General features: G+C 37.5%; 1 protein-coding gene and 1 pseudogene across 2 annotated transcripts; one reads left to right on the plus strand and one right to left on the minus strand.

The window, feature by feature from the left end:
* Positions 1 to 5,478: 5,478 nt before the first annotated feature.
* LOC103147166 (transmembrane channel-like protein 1) lies at positions 5,479 to 18,797 on the plus strand. Of its 2 annotated transcripts, XM_007565377.2 has the most exons (21): positions 5,479 to 5,559; positions 5,654 to 5,746; positions 11,564 to 11,587; positions 11,845 to 12,313; positions 12,399 to 12,587; positions 12,679 to 12,769; positions 12,853 to 12,934; positions 13,242 to 13,348; positions 13,458 to 13,556; positions 13,647 to 13,789; positions 13,873 to 14,017; positions 14,107 to 14,301; positions 14,837 to 15,016; positions 15,091 to 15,243; positions 15,909 to 16,037; positions 16,116 to 16,183; positions 16,306 to 16,545; positions 16,630 to 16,755; positions 17,144 to 17,222; positions 17,614 to 17,749; positions 18,456 to 18,797. In XM_007565377.2, exons 2-21 carry the CDS (start codon positions 5,710 to 5,712, stop codon positions 18,665 to 18,667), a joined length of 2,904 nt encoding a protein of 967 aa, XP_007565439.1. In that variant the 5' UTR covers positions 5,479 to 5,559; positions 5,654 to 5,709; the 3' UTR covers positions 18,668 to 18,797. The 2 variants fall into 2 exon arrangements, with proteins under 2 accessions (XP_007565439.1, XP_016533399.1); XM_016677913.1 differs by lacking the exons at positions 5,479 to 5,559; positions 11,564 to 11,587 and having other exon boundaries at positions 5,582 to 5,746.
* On the minus strand, positions 7,383 to 9,994 carry LOC107837719 (arginine esterase-like; annotated as a pseudogene).
* Positions 18,798 to 18,803: the final 6 nt, after the last annotated feature.

The following is an 18,803-nucleotide window of genomic DNA, read 5'->3' on the forward strand; positions in this document are numbered from 1 at the left end:
AATTATATATTTTAGTAACATATATAATTATTTCAATCTTAATCATAATTCTGTAATTTTTAAACTCACCCTTCAAAATACAGTTTTGTAGAAAAATTTTTTTTTTTTTTTTTTTTTTACTTTTTTACATTTTTAAAAAATTAGACTTGGTCTCAATTTAATGTTATTTTCAAAGGGTCTTTTTCTTCGGACCCAGAGTGAAGTCACGTATTTCACAAACTAAAATTCATGTTGCATAGCTTCACTAAACATAGAGTGAAATATTTCATTCTTTCATTTTTCTTAATCTTGATGATTGTGGTATAAATAGATGACGAGAACCCAAAATTCAGAGTTTCAGAAAATGTTATTGCTGTGCTACAACATATTCATAGGAGGCTTAGTGGAAGGAAAAAGTGCAACTATTTACAGTTTATGCAAGATATGTAAGAGAAAACTTGGTAGCAAAGCTCATGCACTTACCAACCTGAGAAGAAACCTGTATGGTTTTGTTCTACTAAAAACATTATGGCTACCAGCTGCAACAAATGCATTTCTCAGCATAGCCTGAACAAATCTATCAGAAATCTGTCTAGCTTTCAGGCTGTGCAGTTTGTTGAATTTATTTTGTTTGGTTTGTGAAAAATGAAAACTTTTATAGAACATTCATATGAAACAGATTATCAAAGCAAACATTTATTGTGTTCAATAAAAAGTGGGTTAAATCTCAGAATTAACACAACTACAGGCCGCTAAATGACTTAAGATCCTTTTCTTTGGACAGTCATGCTGTCGATTCTTGTTGTGAGGCTCACTGTGCAGCCTGGTGGTTTTTTTTGATGTCATTGTATTGTCGGAACAGTAAATGATAGAGAAGCATGTTGGTGAGTTATAGTAGCTCAAGTTGATATTTCTTTTCAGCAAATATAACATTTGTTCGTACTAACAGCTGTTAGTATGAAGATATTAGGCAGTGAGTCATCAACCTAAAAGAGCAGTGTCTAACAGATGAACCGACTGTTGCCAGGCTCTCTGCTCACAACAAGAGTGACAGGAAAAGCTTGAGGCACAGGGAGAAAGGCTTTCTGATGAGGTCATCAGACCTCGGTTTAAATTCATGGGAGAACTTAATATAAATGCTTTATATCGCTTTTTATCATGCTATAAAATCACATTCAGTCAATTAATGTTACCACAGAAAGTTAATGGTTCTATCCTTGTGGCAAGAGTAGGAATGATTAGCATAAAAATTTGTTTCTAATGTACAGTACAAGAATACTCCTATTCTTTGGATCTTCCATGTGTGTTACATTACAACCAGTGTTTCTGTGTGATTTTATGAAAGAACAGCAAGAAGAGAATGATTGTGAACAGGGAAAAAATATTATACACAGTTTTCAGAAATGAAAATCAGAAAAGTTTGTTGTGGATTTCTGTTCCGTCGTCTAGGACAAAAGACTAACTTTTTTTTTTGCCTGTTGTTGTTTGGGAAATACTTCAGATCATACTGATCTGTCAACTTCAGTTTTTAAGTATTTCCGTAAATTCACAGCTGGATTTAGGTCTAGACTGCTCCAACACATGAATATGGTTTAATCTGAACGATTCAATTTTTGCTCTGGTTAAATATTTAAGGACTTTCACACACTGAAAGGCATACACCTCCACTCCAGTCTCAAGTCTTTTGCAGCCTCTGACATGTTTTCTTCCAAGATTGCCCTGGGCTTAGCTCCATCCATCCATCTTCCCATCAGCTCTGATGAACTCACCTGTCACAGCCGATGAAAAACAACCACTATATTTTGTGCTGCAAACGATGTGTTTAAGGTGATGTGCAGAGTTATTAGACCAGAAAAAAACATTTTTTGGATTTTGTTTTTTTATTGTATTCACTGCATGGCTTTTGGCAAACATCAAACTGAATTTCCTTTTATTTATTTTTTTCTCACTGGTTATTCAGTTATGGATAACCAGTTGGTTCCAATTGGTTTTATGTAGGAGAATCAATCCCAATAAAGTACCTTGAAGTTTATTGTTGTAACATGGCAAAATGCAAAAAGGTTAATCGGGTGTGAATCCTTGTGCAAGGTGATGATTTTTTTTATATATATATTTTTTAGTGGTGTAGCAGAATATAAACACAAAAAAAAGACGTCTGTTTGAAATATTTAGTCTTTCAAGCAATACCAGTTTATACAATACAACCTGGAACTTTAAGATTAACGCCTCCCCAGTTAGAAAACTGGATGGTAAACATAAAGCGGCAGGGAGCCAAGGCCCAGAGGGTTAAACCTGCCTTGTTTTCATTCAAGAAAGAAAGAGAGTAAGAGAAGAGCCCAAGCTAATCCAGGTGTGACTCAGACTGTAAACACATTTTTTTGCCATCGGCACAGATATGAGACAATGATCACCTGGCAGATACTTGTATTCGAGCACAATGAATGATAGTTTCAGCGCCATACAGGTTTTTCTGTACCTTCAGGACCTACTGGGATGACAGATTGCTTTAGTGCAGCAGTTAAACTAGTTTTAAAATGTCGGGGAGAAAAGAAAAACAGAGCCGCATTCAGTTTCACCAGCACTCACGCCTCTAATGTGAAACCCACTTTGATATCTCCAGAGCTTCCCCATAATTAAAAAGTCCTTCTTCCTGTTTCAGCTTTCTCGGTGCCTGAAAGAAGCATTCATGCCAACTGAAACTTTTCACGTTTTCTCCATTTACGCCAAATGTCAAAACTCGGTGTATTCCATTAGAGTTGTATTTTACTGAGCAACACAAAGTAGACTGAAATTTTGATGAACAAAGAACACGTTTTTTTTTTGTTCTGTTTTTTATAAAAATCTGACAAGTGTTAATTTGTGTCAGTCAATAAGTCAACCAATCATTCCTTCATTTTAAAGCACTTTTGTATGTGTACACAAAGGGTCTTACATATGATTAAAAACTGAAAAACAAACAATAATAAACAAAAAANTTGGATCTTCCATGTGTGTTACATTACAACCAGTGTTTCTGTGTGATTTTATGAAAGAACAGCAAGAAGAGAATGATTGTGAGCAGGGAAATAATTATATATGTTACTAAAATATATAATTTGTCTTATTGAAATCAAGAGACCATTTACAGCCTGGGATAGGCAGAGCTTTAAGAAGTGAAACAAACAAAATAGGAGAACAATTAAACAGATGTGCAGGGTAATCTGAAACTGAATCACTTCTCTCTCTTTTTTTTTTAAATACTGGATTATTTGAGCTTAAACCTGATCTGGTATAAATAAAACATTAGTTACAAGTGTCAGGGACAGTTATGCTACACCTTATTACACTGCAAGAATATATTCAAATCATCAAAGCAAGTTTGAAATGAGAATATGTTCAAAATAACAATAAACAAACAAAAAACAAAACAAAAAACAGTTTACCAAGTGGTTGTGATGAAACTGGATCCTTCAAAATTTCCATTTTAAGCAAACACTTTCTGTGGTGGAAGCTGGTTTTAAGTAGGACAGATCATAATGGCAAATATTTGGACTAACTGGTTTCGGAAATGACCAGCTTCTAAAAGAAAAATACATTCTTACATGTTGCTACTTTTACGCCAGAGGCAGAAATATGGTAACAAAGCATTAATACCAGAAAAACTAAACCAAACCATTTGCACACATAACGTACATTTTGTATTTTTAATTACTTTGGTGTCCAGTTTCAGTGTAAAATTATCATTTCAGTATCCCTTATGAAGACACTGACTATAGTTGTGCTTCAGCAATGTTTTATTTTACATTATTTAACCTGTAGTTTGTTTTAATACCACTGTCTACTCAACTGGCCTCACTGACCCTTTTCTCCTCCCTTGTGTTCTGTGTAGATAGATGAGGCTAACTTTAGCATCGAAAAACTAAACAATTTGCAACAAGTCTTTCACCCAAAACACACACACACTTGGTTTTGGGCTCTTAAGTTAAAAAAAAGGCAAACTCCAGATTATCAGCACATACAAAACAAGAAGCATGTAAATGACTAAAATTATGTTTGAGAAGGCACACTTATCATTTCCTGCTACTAGAAAGTTTTCAGTTTGGAGCAATACTGCCTCCTACAGGATTATGCTAGCACTAACATCACTTCTTTCTGCATCATTGCATGCTGCATGTTCAAACACATGACATTTTGAATTAAAAAACTTAACTCTTATATTGGTTGCTTTTATATTTTTTCAGGTTAACACTGTAATACATTCTAAAAGTTATTGTTTCAGATAAGACTTTAAATGGAAAGCTATACAACAAGCAACTCTCTGTGAAATAAACAGTAGTACAAAACTATTGGCTAGCGTTACATTGAAAGTAATAAAAACACTTTCACTAAAAAAAATAAAGCAAATGAAACCAAAACAATGCTAATACTGAATCCTGGAGTTTTCTTCTTTTTTTCCCCCTGCAGGATCTGAGTCACATTCAGATGACTCAGATGGATCAACCACTTTGGCCCACAAAAGTTTAGCTTGTAGGCTAAATGATACATTTAGTTATTTATCATCTTTTAATAAAGTTTTCTTTTAGTTCTCGCATTCCTTTACATCAATAAAGCACTTTGATTTGGTTGTCGTCAACTTCATCTGACCGACCGAGCAAACGGTGAATGACCTGTGCTTGTATAGCACTCTATCAAATCCAGGACATTTACAGGACAAACTCCTACCACCATCGCTGAGGAGAACCTTAATCAAAGAAGGAGCTAAGACGTCCATTATAACTCCAGAGAAACTGCAGAGACACATGACTTGGGTGAAAGAATTTGTCAATACGACCATCCATTGTAGGTAGCATTGTTGCCTTGCAGCAAGAAAGTCCTGGGTTCGAGTCCCAGCCCAGGGTCTTGGTCTCTTTAAATTCTCCTCAGGTGTGTGTGTGTGTGTGTGTGCATGATGGTTGTTTGTCCTGCCTGTCTCTGTGTTGCCTGGTGACCTGTCCAGGGTGTACCCCTCCTCTCGCCTGAAATGTTCGCTGGAGATGGGCACCAGCACCCCTCCTGACCCCACTAGGGACAAGGGTGTACAGAAAATGAATGGACCATCCATCAGTTGTACATGTACATTATAAATGTACTAAAGAAATGTTATGGTCAAATGAGACAAAACTTCTATAAGTGTGTGGAAAACTAATACTGATTTACTTCTTGTTGAACCCTGACACTTCTAATGTAGAACAACGAACACTCTTGTACAAAGAGCCCTCATCCTCACTTTTACCTGGCCTGCCTTTAACCTCCATCTTATTGTCTTGCCATCCCCATTCATAGACTTCGAACTCTCTCTCTCTCACTGACACGTGGTACATAATCTTTCAAATCCACATACAGCCGCATAAAAGGCAGTCATAACAGTTCTGAATAATTGATTGTTAGTGAAATTGCTTGGCTCTAGAGTTTCCAGCTCATCATTGTTCCTGCCTCGGGTCGATGGGTGGTGAGGAAAAAGTAAACTTCTCAGGCAAGTTACCCACCATGTGCCAAACCAGCAGTGCACATGCACAAAGACGTACACCTGGACCTGCACCCACACCCTTCATCCCCAAAGCAGTGCATGAGCTTGAAGAGGGTTCCCCTCTTGTGATGTAGAAGGTACAGCAGCAGTGAGGAAGTATTAAACCCTGCAGCTTTGTTTGTTTTGCAGTTCACATCACTTCCCGATGTTGCCTTTTCTAGAAGACACAGGACCATGAGAGGAAGATGCCTGGAGATACCCTGATCACCTCAGAGAACGACAGTAAGATACTGACCATGTTCACATTAGTGGATAGGCGTCACTGCTATGCTTTTCTAATACAGTACAACTCAGGATTTATTGGGTTTGTCGTAAATTAGCTTAGATTTTTGTTGTACAAGCAGGGTAAAATGCTTTACCCACTTTAATATTATCAATCTCGTTTTGTGTGCAGGTGAGAAATTTTAGACTTGGTCTCTACCAGTCCTTATATGTCCTGTGTCAAAAATTACAAGCGCTCTTCTTATGATTTTGTTTGAATATTGACATTCTCTTGCCTGTCTCCCACAAAGCCAGATGGTGGAGTGCATGGTGAATTGCTGATTGGTCATATCTTGGGAGGTTTGCAGTTGTGCCATACTCCTTCTATTTTTAATTGGTGGAGATAACAGTACTGAAAGTTCGGGATGTTGTTTTACAAAGCAGCCCTGCTTTAAACTTTCCCACAACCTTTTCTTTGACCTGTCGGCTGTGTTCCTTGGTCTTTCCTGACACTTGTTCACTAATATTCTCTAACTAAGAAGGGCATCACAGAAAGCCTTATTTATACCGGATCTCGAATACTGAGTTAGAGATTTTGAATATGAGGTGTTGAATGTTTGGACTCCACAGTTTTCAGATCTTTATTTGTAAACAATTTCAAAAACAAAGTATGATTTTCCTTTCACTTCACAAATATGCTCTACTTAATGTTGGTCTTTTACCCAAAAAAACAGTGAAGCCCATTGAATTTTGTGGCTGTACCCAGACAAAAAACAAAACAAAAAAACTTTTACAAGCCATTGTACGTTGTTTCCTCCTGACTAAGCCCATTTTCTTTTTTTTTGGAGATGGTCCCTCCTCTCTTATCCTCATAGGCTGAGCCTCCCCCTCTCTGCTTCACCAGGCTATTGTTTGACTCCTTTGTGCCCCTCGGCTGCACCTGACCGTAATGACCCGTGTGCTGCCCACTCCGGTTACACTAAGGACACACATCAAAAGACCAACTACATAAATATCTGTTCGGTCTGTCAGTGGTTCTCTTTGTTTTCCTCTTTATCCCATGTGCACAATAAGGTTTGGCCACAAAATTCAATCAGTGAGAATGCATTACTGCATTCTCACTGATTGAATTTTGTGGCTGTAGCCAGATATAGCAAATATTTTTTTCTATATTTTGCAAAGAAGTTGGCTATATTTATTGTACAACTTTTTAAAAAAGTTGAACTGTCAAATAACTCCAGTTTTAAATAACGTCTTTTGAAAAACAGAAGTTGTTTTTTAAACAACTATGATTACAATAACTAATAACAAACCAAAGGAAAGAGTAAAAGAAGAACAAATAAAGACGTATCGTCTGGTCTAATTCTTTTTCTGGGTTGGAAGAATAGGAGTCTAAAATGTATTTGCTAACTTAGTTTTTTCTGGATTCTGAGTTTGTTCTAATCCCTGTTCTGGGTTGCTATATAAGTATAAGTAAGTAAGCATTCTCTGGACTTTCTAAATATGTTCAAATTTTTAATGTTCCTGTTCTGGAAGTAGTTTTTCTGGATTATAAGTTTGTTTTAACAACCTTTAAAGTTCAATATGTGTTCAATATTTTAAAAATTATTTTCTTCACTTACAACCATAAACAAGCACAAGAGAGACAATCTGATCAGATAACAGTCATTTATTTCCTACTCATGTGACAGTGAATATTATTACTGATTATTACAAACAGCAGCTTTACCTATTGAGAAATAAGATATTATCACAGATGAACGTGTACACAACTTAAATCCCCAAATAATTCAGCAAATGTAAATCAGAAAATGAATCAACTGAAAATTAAAAATCAACTTTAACTTTGTGATTTTATGATGCTGGGAACATTTTGCCACAATACAGACACCTAGCAGCCTAGGGTTTTTGGTTAATTAATTGTGTCATCTATCCACTGCTTGTAGGCACGTGGTGCATTGAATGCATGCCATGGATCTCCAGAGAAGGAACTAACGCCATACAACCTGTTGTTGAACACAAATCCTCCACCAGAGTCGCCCTGTCATAAACACAAAGATTTTAGTTGTTTTGCTGCTGTGATTATTTGGTAAAATAGAAACAATGTCTAAATTTTGTGCAGAAAATTGTTTAAAGACTGACTTACGCGAGACACGTCCTTCTTAGAGCTTCTCACACTGTACCACTTCTGGTAGCTGATCTGAAAGTACTTGTATTTTGCCCGTATCTTTTCCATCTTTTTATGTTTATCAATCTTTAACTCTGCACACTGAAGGATATCTGGACGATGTTCAACTGTAGAGGAAAAGCAGGATAAACATGTAAGGTCTGTTTAAGAGTTGACATATTTTGCTCAACTCTTAGAGTTGAGCAAAATATCACCTTATCTGTGGTTATTAAACTGCAGTATGTTACTTGTCTAAGATATATATTTTTTACATTTGTATCAAAACTGTCACTATGTCCTCATGGTTAATATGAGACAGATAATCTATGAAAACTTGATCTCCTCCACCTCCTCCCTTTGTTTTCCAGCTATCTGCAAAAATGCACCGCTATGGGTCAAAAACAACCAATCAGAGCCAAGAGGAGGGTCTTAGTGCTGTCAATCAATGCTCATGTAGACCTGCTCACTTTACAGGGGAGGGACCTATAATGTGTGCTTGTTAAGATGTTCTATTTCAGCTTTAAGCAGTTTATCTTAGGTTTTGATGACCAAAACTTCAACAAGTTGCTAAGTTCAGCTTCAGCAAATAGTCTGAAAGCTGATTTGAATAATCTGAATCATTTAAATGTAACAACAAAAACAATGAGAAACATGAACATTCATCTCACTTCTCTTGTTAAAATTGCCAACTCTTGTGAATCCATAACCTGCAATCTGAACCTTGGTGCCACTGAAAGACAAGAAAAACAAAACTGAAAATAAGTTGCATTAAGAAAAACAACTAACTCTAGGAGACCAGAGCTCAAACATTTTCCTGGATGAATTTTGCCTCATCTTCCAGAACAAGAACCAAGTTTTAAAATTTAAGAAGATAAAACTTACAGTAGGAGAGTATCCGGACAGTCAGCCAGTTTAATTGGTCAGATTGTTGTTATCTTTGCTGGCAGCTTCAGGAGCATGATGTCATGTTCACGACCATTGCTGTCTCTATAAACCTCACGATGAGTGATTTGATAAGTCAACTTTCTACCACGTCGAGGATGAACTGCGAGATGTACCTTATTATTCCTAGGCAAAAAAGACACAATTATTGAAAAAACAATCAGCTAAAGTTTTCAGTAAAACCTTTCCTGACTCACCATCCTGGCTCTGACATCCAGCAGTGAGCTGCAGTCAGAACCCACTGATCGCTGATCAGAGATCTTCCACAGAATTTCACTAAAATTCCTTTATAGCTAGAGACTTCCACGTGATAGTGTCGCTTATCGTCTCTACAGTTCTGACCTCCAACAATTCTCTTCTGCAGACACTGAGCTCACTGCAACACCTGAAGAAGAAAGTTGGTTGCTGTTTCCACACAGTAAAAATAAGAAACCAACACGACAGCTTTATAATGACAAAATAAAAAATGGATCAAAACAATTCATAGCATTCAGAGTCTCCAGTGTCTCCAGTGTGTCCAACTCACCCAGCCCCAGCAGCAGCAGCAGAACCTTCAGCAGAGCCATTGCTGGTCCAGCTTCCTGTGAATGTCTGCAGTCCCGCAGCAGCTTTTAAACTCTGTTCACAACTTCCTGCTGGACAGGAAGCCACCAATCACAAGACGGACACTGATCTCTGACAGGATGACTGGGCCGCCCCTAACATCTGATCCACGGCTCTGCAGGCTCTCTGTACATATAACAGTTTTTATTTCTGGCTGCTCAGTCAGTCAGTCAGTCAGTCAGTCAGTCAGTCAGTCAGTCAGTCAGTCAGTCAGTCAGTTTCAGTCCAAATGTTTTCATGACAAAGTAAAGAGCAAAGTGAGCTGAGGATTTGTAGGATTCCTTTAAATTTGGCCGATTAAAAGGATAAAACATGGCAGAGTTACCAGTGTCTAAAATTGATGTCTTTTAAGAATGAAGAAAATATTTAATAAGCTCAACTTGACAAAACCTGATATTGATTCTCCTTCACTGAAGCACCTACTGCCAGATTTCCAGCAAGCAGCTTTTTGATGATTGCATTGCTAAAACTCAATAAGATCCCAATATGCTAGTATTGTTCTTGGATAAAGTTTTGTGCTTGTGGCAGACTGATATGGCCTGTAGCGGTAAGACGGCAGGCATATTTTATATGACTATTTCAGGTCAGTCAGTTGAAGTTCTCACTCAGGCCAGAAATCTAAATTTAAAACAAGACTTTCTTTGTCAAAGCTTTGCATGAACTGATATTACTGATAAAAATCAGTTGCTTAGGATCCTGTAACATCATTGGATCAGACAGTTACAGTTTCAGGCATTTAATTTTATATTAACATAATCTTGACCATGTTGTACTAGACTTTGACCTGCAGTGGGCTGCTGCATGAATGAGAATTAAGCATAGGATGTATACAAACCTTTTATTTGTTTTACTGTAGGATTCATTACAATGTGCCACATGAAATAATTTAAACATTTTGTTTTAAAAATATTTCAAATATGTCCTGAACTTACACATTTTGTCTGACAAAAACTTACAGGAAATAAGTTCACTCTGTGTCTCACAGGTAGAATCTTGACTTCACAAACTTCTGCACAATCGGGTCTCCAAATATATTTTATGACTTTATTTATGATTTTATTTTCACAGCGCCATGTTGGCACCTCGGATTATACATTATATATATGACCCATTTCATGCATAGCAGACAGTGGACAGCCATCTAAAAGCCATTTTCTTGTCTGTTTCTATGTCGTAAATGCACACAGACCACTAACGTGAACACAGACCACTAAAGTGAACACTAGTGTATAATACAATACACTGCCAACTACTGGCCGTCCAATAATTTAAATCCAATATGGCAGACAGATGAAAAAGCATGCCGACCAACTCAGGAATATCCAGTCTCTCCTTCTACTGTAAAAAATTCTTGCACATAAAAAAAAATAGTGTGACATCAAGCAATTCCTAAAGACTAAAACTACTAATGTAATTTCCAAATAATAACTTTGAATTTGGAGAAATTACAACTGATCACCTGTCCACTATAGTGGACGCCAGGTATTTACTGATATTATCATTCTGACTATAGATCTACAATATGCACCATTTCCAGTAAATATTTTGGCTTTAAAAACATTGACTTATGTTTTAGTTCTTAACTTGAATATTTAATTAGTGTGTTTGTTTTTGTTTGACTGTAGCTAGTCTTAAATGTCATGGTTGTGTAGCTGTGTGTGTGTGAGCAGATAAAACAGATAGAGAAAAGACAAAGAGTCCTTTTGTCCATAACAAAGTGTTCCTTATGGATTTCTTGTAACATTTTTGGTCTACAAAGTCACAAGATTCATAGTTTCTTTTAACCCTTGTGTTTACAAATGGGATCCAACCGACTTCACACCCGTATCACTTGTATCATTTGCCTCAGTCCTCGCACGCAAAGGGTTAAAAAGGACATTTTTAGTTCCATTAGTCTTTTTATTTTTCACAATGTAGAATCAGGGCTTTTTTTCTAGTTTTTTTTACATATAATAACAAAACATGACACTTCTGCTTGCAAAACATATCTGTCCATAGTTAATCTGTATTATTTTTTAGATTTTCCCAACATACTAACTTATATACCTGCAGATTCAGTACTTTGATAGTAGAATACATTTTATCAGTTGTCCTAATTTTAGTCTGGAATTGTTTTTCTCCCACAGCTGACATTGAACTGGATTTTGCAGGTGAGTCAATACGTAAAATCTCAGTCATGAATAAAAACATTTCAGACTATTTACATATGGGAGTTATTTTATTGTAATAAGAGAATAATTTGGACATTAAGCAGAACTTTACATCCAGAGATTGTGTTTTGACCAGATTTTATCTCACCAAATCATCCTACTGTGGAAATGTAAAACATTAAACCAGGTGAATCTGGGTGGACAGCATAACAAGGAAACATAAAATCACCTCCCTCACCCCTCTTATTTCTCACCAGGTGTTGAAGATTTTCAAGAAAATCACAAGAGGGAAAAACACAATGGGAAGAGAAGAAATGGTGACAGACAAGAAAACAAGAGGGAAAATCAGAGAAGAAAGAGATCATCCAAATCGGTGCAAGGAATAAGAGAGGAATCTCAATCCAAGACAGAGAGAAGAGAGAGGAGTAGGAGGCGAAAAGGAAAAGCTGAACATGAAACAAGCGGACATGAGGGGAACAAAAGAGAGCGGGATCAAACAAGGGCCAAGTCAACAAAATCAAAAAAGAACATCAAAAATGAGAAAACAAGAAAGTTGGAGGGAAAGGAGGATGGAGAAGCTCAGGAAAAAAGTGAAAAGGGAAAACTGAAACTTGTATGTACCAAAAATGAGGAGAAAATAGAAAGTGGAGATCAACTTAAGGAAAAAGAAAAAGCACTTGGAGTGAAGAAGAAGAAGAAAAGGCGCAAAAAAGTTGTTGAAACGAGGTAATGCTTCATGTGATGCGATCGCTCCTGCTTCTAAAGGAAAATGTCTCGTCACTCGTTAACAGAGCCTTCTGAAATTATTTAGTTCAGAGCCAGAGACGAGTGAGGACGGTGATGATGAGGAAGAGGTCAATAATGATGGGGAGGTGAGGCCTGAGTTACTGTCACCAGAGGAGTTGGAGAAGTTGAAGGAGGCAGTGGATGAGAAGAAGAAGCTGATCCAAAGTCTGAGGGGGAAGCCCTGGCCAATGAAACAGAAACTTGTCACTTTACGGTACACTTTAATTTATTACTTAAAAAATAGAATAAAAATTACAAATGACTTAAAAAAGCCACTTGTCAATACTTTATTTACTGACTTTTAGAGAGTCTCAGCTATTTGTGGAAAAATATGAGGGAGCTTTGGGGAAAGGGAAAGGCAGGAAGCTCTACGCATACAAGGTCATGATGACAAAGGCAAGTAGACACCAACTTTCACATGTTCAGAAAGAAATATCGAATATTTTCTTTTCACGTTTTTGTAATCATTGCATCATTAGAAATGGATGAAGTTTCAAAGAGACTTTGAGAACTTCAAAATAGCCTGCATTCCATGGGAGATGAAAATAAAAGAGATTGAAAGTAAGCTCCCTTCAAACACTTATGAATAAGAAGACGTATGACATATGTTGAAATGTATTTGAATAGAACATCTTTTCAGACACACATTTTGAGTATACATGATCTTCCTTCTAAAAAGGGGAAAATAGTACATGAAATAGTATGTAGTGCATTTTTGACTGTCAAAAAAAAGCTTATGAAACCATGTGTAGCTTTCTTTCCAATTCACAAATAAGCTCTTATTCATGCTCGTCTACCAGTGAAAATAATGTTTGTAGTTGAAAGATGACAAAATGTGAAAAGCTTTCGTACTTAATGTGCCATTCAGGTCATTTTGGCTCCTCAGTTGCCTCGTACTTCATCTTCTTACGGTGGATGTACGGCATCAACATGATCCTGTTTAGTTTGACCTTCGGCCTGGTTATGGTACCAGAGGTACTCCAGTTTTTAAACCTAAACTGTACCTTCATTTTGTTCATTGCTCTCTATATATATTTCATTTTGCAAGTAAGGCTCATTCTCCTCTGTACTATTTTTTGAACAGGCATTAATGGGGAGAGCCTATGGCAGCATCCCGAGAAAGACGGTCCCCAGAGCTGAGGAAGCCGGTGCCATGGATTTTGCTGTGCTTTGGGACTTTGGGGTCAGTTAGAGACGTGACACACACTGTTTACTTCCACCTAAAACAAGATGTTTAATTTGCCTTTTTAATGTTGTTTAATGTCACTCGTAGGGTTACGCTCAGTATTCGGTCCTCTTCTATGGTTACTATAACAACCAGCGTGCTATTGGCTGGTTCAAGTTTCGAATGCCGCTGTCGTACTTCCTGGTCGGTGTGGGCACAGTGGCCTACAGCTATATGGTTGTCATACGGACGTAAGTTTTCTGCGCAGGTGTTGAATGACAGTCTGTCTTCATTATACGCGATTGCATAGAGAATGCATTCTTTCCAATTGAAGGATGGCGCGTAATGCAAACGAGTCAGGGATCGGAGATGATAACAGCTTCAATTTCAGCTGGAAAATGTTCACAAGCTGGGATTACCTGATAGGAAACCCCGAGACAGCAGACAACAAGTTTGCCTCCATCACCACCAGTTTTAAGGTCAGCCCTGCTCTCTGTCTAATTTCCAGTGGAGCGACAAATGAAACAGCGCAGCAGAGTTAGTGGGTTGTGCTGTCTGACATCTGTAGGAAGCAATCTTGGAGGAGCAAGAGAGCCGAAAGGACGACAACATCCACCTGACTCGTTTCCTGCGCGTGCTGGCCAATTTCCTGGTGTTGTGCTGCTTGGCAGGAAGTGGATACCTCATTTACTTTGTGGTGCGTCGGTCTCAGAAGTTTGCCCTGGATGGTCTGGAGAATCACACCTGGTGGGAAAGAAACGAGGTGAAAAGGGGACAAATAACGAGTGAAATGATTATAACAGTAGAATATTTTAGAAGATTTTAGAACATTTTTAGATATATAAAGAAATTTGATTAAATGATGCAGGAAAATTGTGTTAGACAAATTTGGCTCAGGCTACTGTTCTTTTCTTTTTCTTTTTCTTTTTTTTAAACACATTTCTTTATTGTTTTTTTTATTTATAAGTGTGAGTTCACTGCCGAATATCTGATTGAATTCTGTAGTTGATGCCATACCAAGAGATCTAATTTAACAGAATAATGAAAATCAAACAGCAAGAGGATTTTAGTGTTATGCATAAACTTAATATATTTGTCAGGTTCATCCACTAAAGAGTTGAATAGCTGCAACAATATTTTTGCCTATTTTATTGTAAAGGCAACTTGCATTACAATTTGAACACAGTGTTATCCAAAGAGGAAGTGGTACAGTTGCCACACACAGACTAAGGGATAGTGAAGAAGTTGATGGAAATGGGTGATAAGATTTTCTCTGTGGCTGTCTTTGGGTCTCTCAGGTAAATATGGTCATGTCGTTACTGGGAATGTTCTGCCCCATGCTGTTTGACGTCATCAGCACTCTGGAGAACTACCACCCCCGTGTCGCCCTGCAGTGGCAGCTGGGTCGCATCTTTGCCCTTTTCCTAGGGAACCTCTACACCTTCATCATCGCACTGATGGATGCGATCAACCTTAAAGTGAGGGACCGTGAGTCTGATTGTATGAAATTGTTTTTCTTACGACATGATTCATCACAGATCGTCTTTCACAGAGGAAAGAGGAGAAAGTAGTAAAGTATAACATTACTATGTGGGAAGCGACTCTTTATAACGGCACAGGATCAGAAAACAGCACTGCTCCGCCCATCACCATCCACCCTGCTGATGTGCCAAGAGGGCCCTGCTGGGAGACGATGGTGGGGCAGGTCAGACATGTGTGCATGTGTGTGTTTGAACTATTATGCAAGCCTGATATGGTTGCTGCTCCAGCTTGTTATTATATTAAGTGGGCAGGCTTTATTTAAGGATGTGAGAACAAATGAAAAACAAATCAGAAAGCAAGAATTTTAATAATACTTAACAGATTAATCTTCCAAAGATTGTTCATTTACTTCAACCATTTGTTCTGATTTTGAGTTACATCAATGGAGAGCCACTTTTAATACACTTATTTAACAGTTATTTCTCATGGTTTATGTGAATTAAACAGTAAATTTTACGCACATTTGCAAAAAATATTAAAGGCTGTTGTAGCGCTCTCCAGTAGCAGCTTTTTACATTTTGTCACATGTGTGGATCTATCGGCTACTTTTCAGGATACCAAGTTTAAACAGGCACAATATTAAAGGATTTGACATGTTTTAAGTTCATTTTTATATGACCAAAAATTGTGGTTTTAATGTTTTGAGATATGAAAACGTTAACGTGGTGTGAATTTCTTTTACATTGTATTGCATTTAAGAAAACTAATCAATGATGTTTACCTCCTGACTGCTGAAACAGACATCTGGACATTTAACTTTTTGATTAACCCTCATTTAAGATGAGCATTATTATTATACGCTTTACATTTGTTTGCGTCATCAAGCAGGAGTTTGTTCGCCTTATTATATCTGACACGATGACGACCTACATTACGCTGCTGATTGGAGATTTCTTGAGAGCTGTGCTTGTTCGTTTTCTGAACCACTGCTGGTGTTGGGACCTGGAGGCTGGATTTGTGAGTCGACCTTTTCATAAAATGTATTTACATTTTATTTCAAGTCTATAACTGTGTTGTGTCTGACTCTTCTAAAAGCCTTCGTACTCAGAGTTTGATGTCAGTGGAAATGTCCTGGGGCTTATCTTCAACCAAGGAATGATATGGTGAGAAGGAAACATCAGTTTTATTTGTCAGCACTGACTTCATTTGGCCTAGTACTGTGAGAAACATAAGGAAGGACGATTAAAAAAAACTAAAAATGACTGGGTCTTACCTTCCCCTGCAGGATGGGTGCCTTCTATGCCCCCTGCCTGCCGGCTCTGAACCTCCTGCGGCTCCATGTGTCCATGTACCTGCAGTGCTGGGCTGTGATGTGCTGCAATGTTCCACAGGAACGGGTCTTTAAAGCCTCGGGCTCCAACAACTTCTACATGGCCATGTTGCTGGTCATCCTCTTCCTGTCCACTCTACCGGCCATTTACACCATTGTAACCATCCCCCCTTCATTTGACTGCGGACCTTTCAGGTACCGATGTAAGATCGAGGGCTTTGCCGCGTCTCTTCTGAAATTCCTCGTGTTTCTTTCTCAGTTGCCGTCATGTCTTCACAGTGGCAAGAACAGGATGTTTGATGTGATCCAAGAGACGCTGGAGTCCGACTTCCCGGCCTGGTTTAGTAAAGTGTTCAGCTATGCATCTAACCCTGGGCTGGTGCTACCCTTTATATTGCTCATGGTGTGAGTCACCATCAGAATTTAGTGTTTCTACAGCACAGATCAGAAATGTTTACATTCTGATTACATCACGGATATGAACGTGATATTAATTTTTCAGCTTTTAATGATTAATTTGAATTATTTTTTTCTTGAAGCTTCTCTAATTCAGAGGAACTTCGAAATTATCCATACAATCTCAAAAACACACATACACTGTTGTAAAAAAGCATTTTCTCATTTTTTTTTTTTTACACTGAAATGCTTAAAATCATAAGCAAAAACAGGAATTACTGTAGATAGTCTTTTTCCTGCAACTGTAAATTCAGTTTTAAAAATTTTGTGAAGTTTTTCTACTGGGACATGTTTTGGTGCTTCAGCATTGATGATCTACTGCTGTTTTATTTTTCAGACTTGCTATTTATTACTTACAGTCCACATCCAAAAGCTACAAAGAAGCAAACGTGGAATTGAAGAAGAAACTCCAGATGGTAATCCAGAGATTAGATAATTTTGTTCTCCTCACATCGTATGGTTTAGATTTCATTTTGAATGCATAGAAATTAAGTTTAGTCAAGTAATGAAACAGAATTAGGTAATTTTATTCACCAAAGATGTGATTTAATTTTACAATATTAATGTTTGTTTCGCCGTTTTTTTTAATAACACTGAAGCTAGCACCGTACATTGGCGTTGTAACAGTATTGAGTGCATTAGAATGATCTCACCAGCAGAGGGCAGCAGAGTGAAAACTCAAACTCCATCAATCCCAGAGCTATTCTAAACTGTAGCTTCACATTTATCACACATGTACTGCATGCAGTAGTAGAATGTGCAGCTAAAACATTTATGGTCTGAATTAACTGAGCGCTATTTTCCAAGCAAAATGAAGAAAACAAGAAAAAGAATAAACAAGCTGCGCTCAAAGCTCAGATGGATCTGGAGGAGGCCAAAAAGTCAGCATCTCAGACTGCGGAGCATCAGAGGAACAACAATGATTCAGTTCAAAGACGAGAGGGTGAGAACGCCAAATCTACAAGACAAGATAGACAAAAATGTCATGAGGGAATATTTTAAACAGGAAAATAAAAACAGACTTTGTGTACTTTAGAAATGCACAGAAAGTGGTTTTGGTGCTGGATTCAGTAGCAGTAAAAATTCATGCAATGTGTAAACTAGCAACTTAACTCCCATATCTTAATGTATTATCAAATTGTAGTAGCGTAACCTTCGGTTTGAATGCAGGTTCAGAGAAATGTATGGTTCAGATCTTATGAAGTGGGGTTATGTGGAGTTAAAGTCAGCAGTCAGTGATTCAACTGAAGTTTTAACCATTTCAGTTTGGAGAAGTAACAATGCCATTGTTTGATGGCTTTAAAGATGGAGTAATTATTCAAATTCAAAGCAAACTTTATTGATCCCAGAGGGAAATTAAATGAAGCGATATTCAGAAATATAAACCAACCCCCTAAATTTAATTATTAATCGGAAATGCTACAACAGAAAACCAGTAAGTGAAAATAAAACTCTATTGGGTTGCACTTGGCTAACAATTTAATAACTCTCCACAGCTGGTGCAATTAAACAGCAGAATAATGGCATATGTTAAATTTAATTGTGGGATGACACTGTTTCCTATTCTTCCATTAGCATAACCCTGCAAAAACCTAAAAGCTGCCTAAATAATATACACATTTTTCTTGTATTTTTTTTTTTCTCTGCAGATGACGAAGAAATCGACAACAAAAATCAAAGGATGTATCATGGGCGCAACCCTTCTCCATCTGTTGGTAACAGAGAACCACACTTCCCAGTGAGAGACCCTGGTCCCAGAAATGCCCATAATGGCAACCATGGGAACCCAAGATACCTTCCTGGTTTCCATCAGCAAAGTGAGCCCAGGATGTGCAGGGTGCCGAGTCTGGAGAGACACTGAGAGAACATAGACAGTAGCCAAGTAACTTATTTACCTGGGAACTGGAAAAAGAAAACACTTAAATGGAGGCAGTTAGTGTGATAATCTGTCTTAGAATTAGTTTCTGTTGAAAACTGATTAATAATCGAAAATTTCT

The sequence above is a fragment of the Poecilia formosa genome, unplaced genomic scaffold (genome assembly GCF_000485575.1).
Source record: "Poecilia formosa unplaced genomic scaffold, Poecilia_formosa-5.1.2 Scaffold5, whole genome shotgun sequence".
NCBI lineage: Eukaryota > Metazoa > Chordata > Actinopteri > Cyprinodontiformes > Poeciliidae > Poecilia > Poecilia formosa.

Bases quoted from the DNA above. Each gene is read 5' to 3' on its own strand.
- LOC103147166 (XM_007565377.2), top strand. From the start codon at position 5,710: ATGCCTGGAGATACCCTGATCACCTCAGAGAACGACA. The intron at 12,314-12,398 runs GTAATGCTTCAT...GAAATTATTTAG, and splicing joins AAAAAAGTTGTTGAAACGAG to TTCAGAGCCAGAGACGAGTG. The intron at 16,184-16,305 runs GTGAGAAGGAAA...CTTCCCCTGCAG, and splicing joins TTCAACCAAGGAATGATATG to GATGGGTGCCTTCTATGCCC.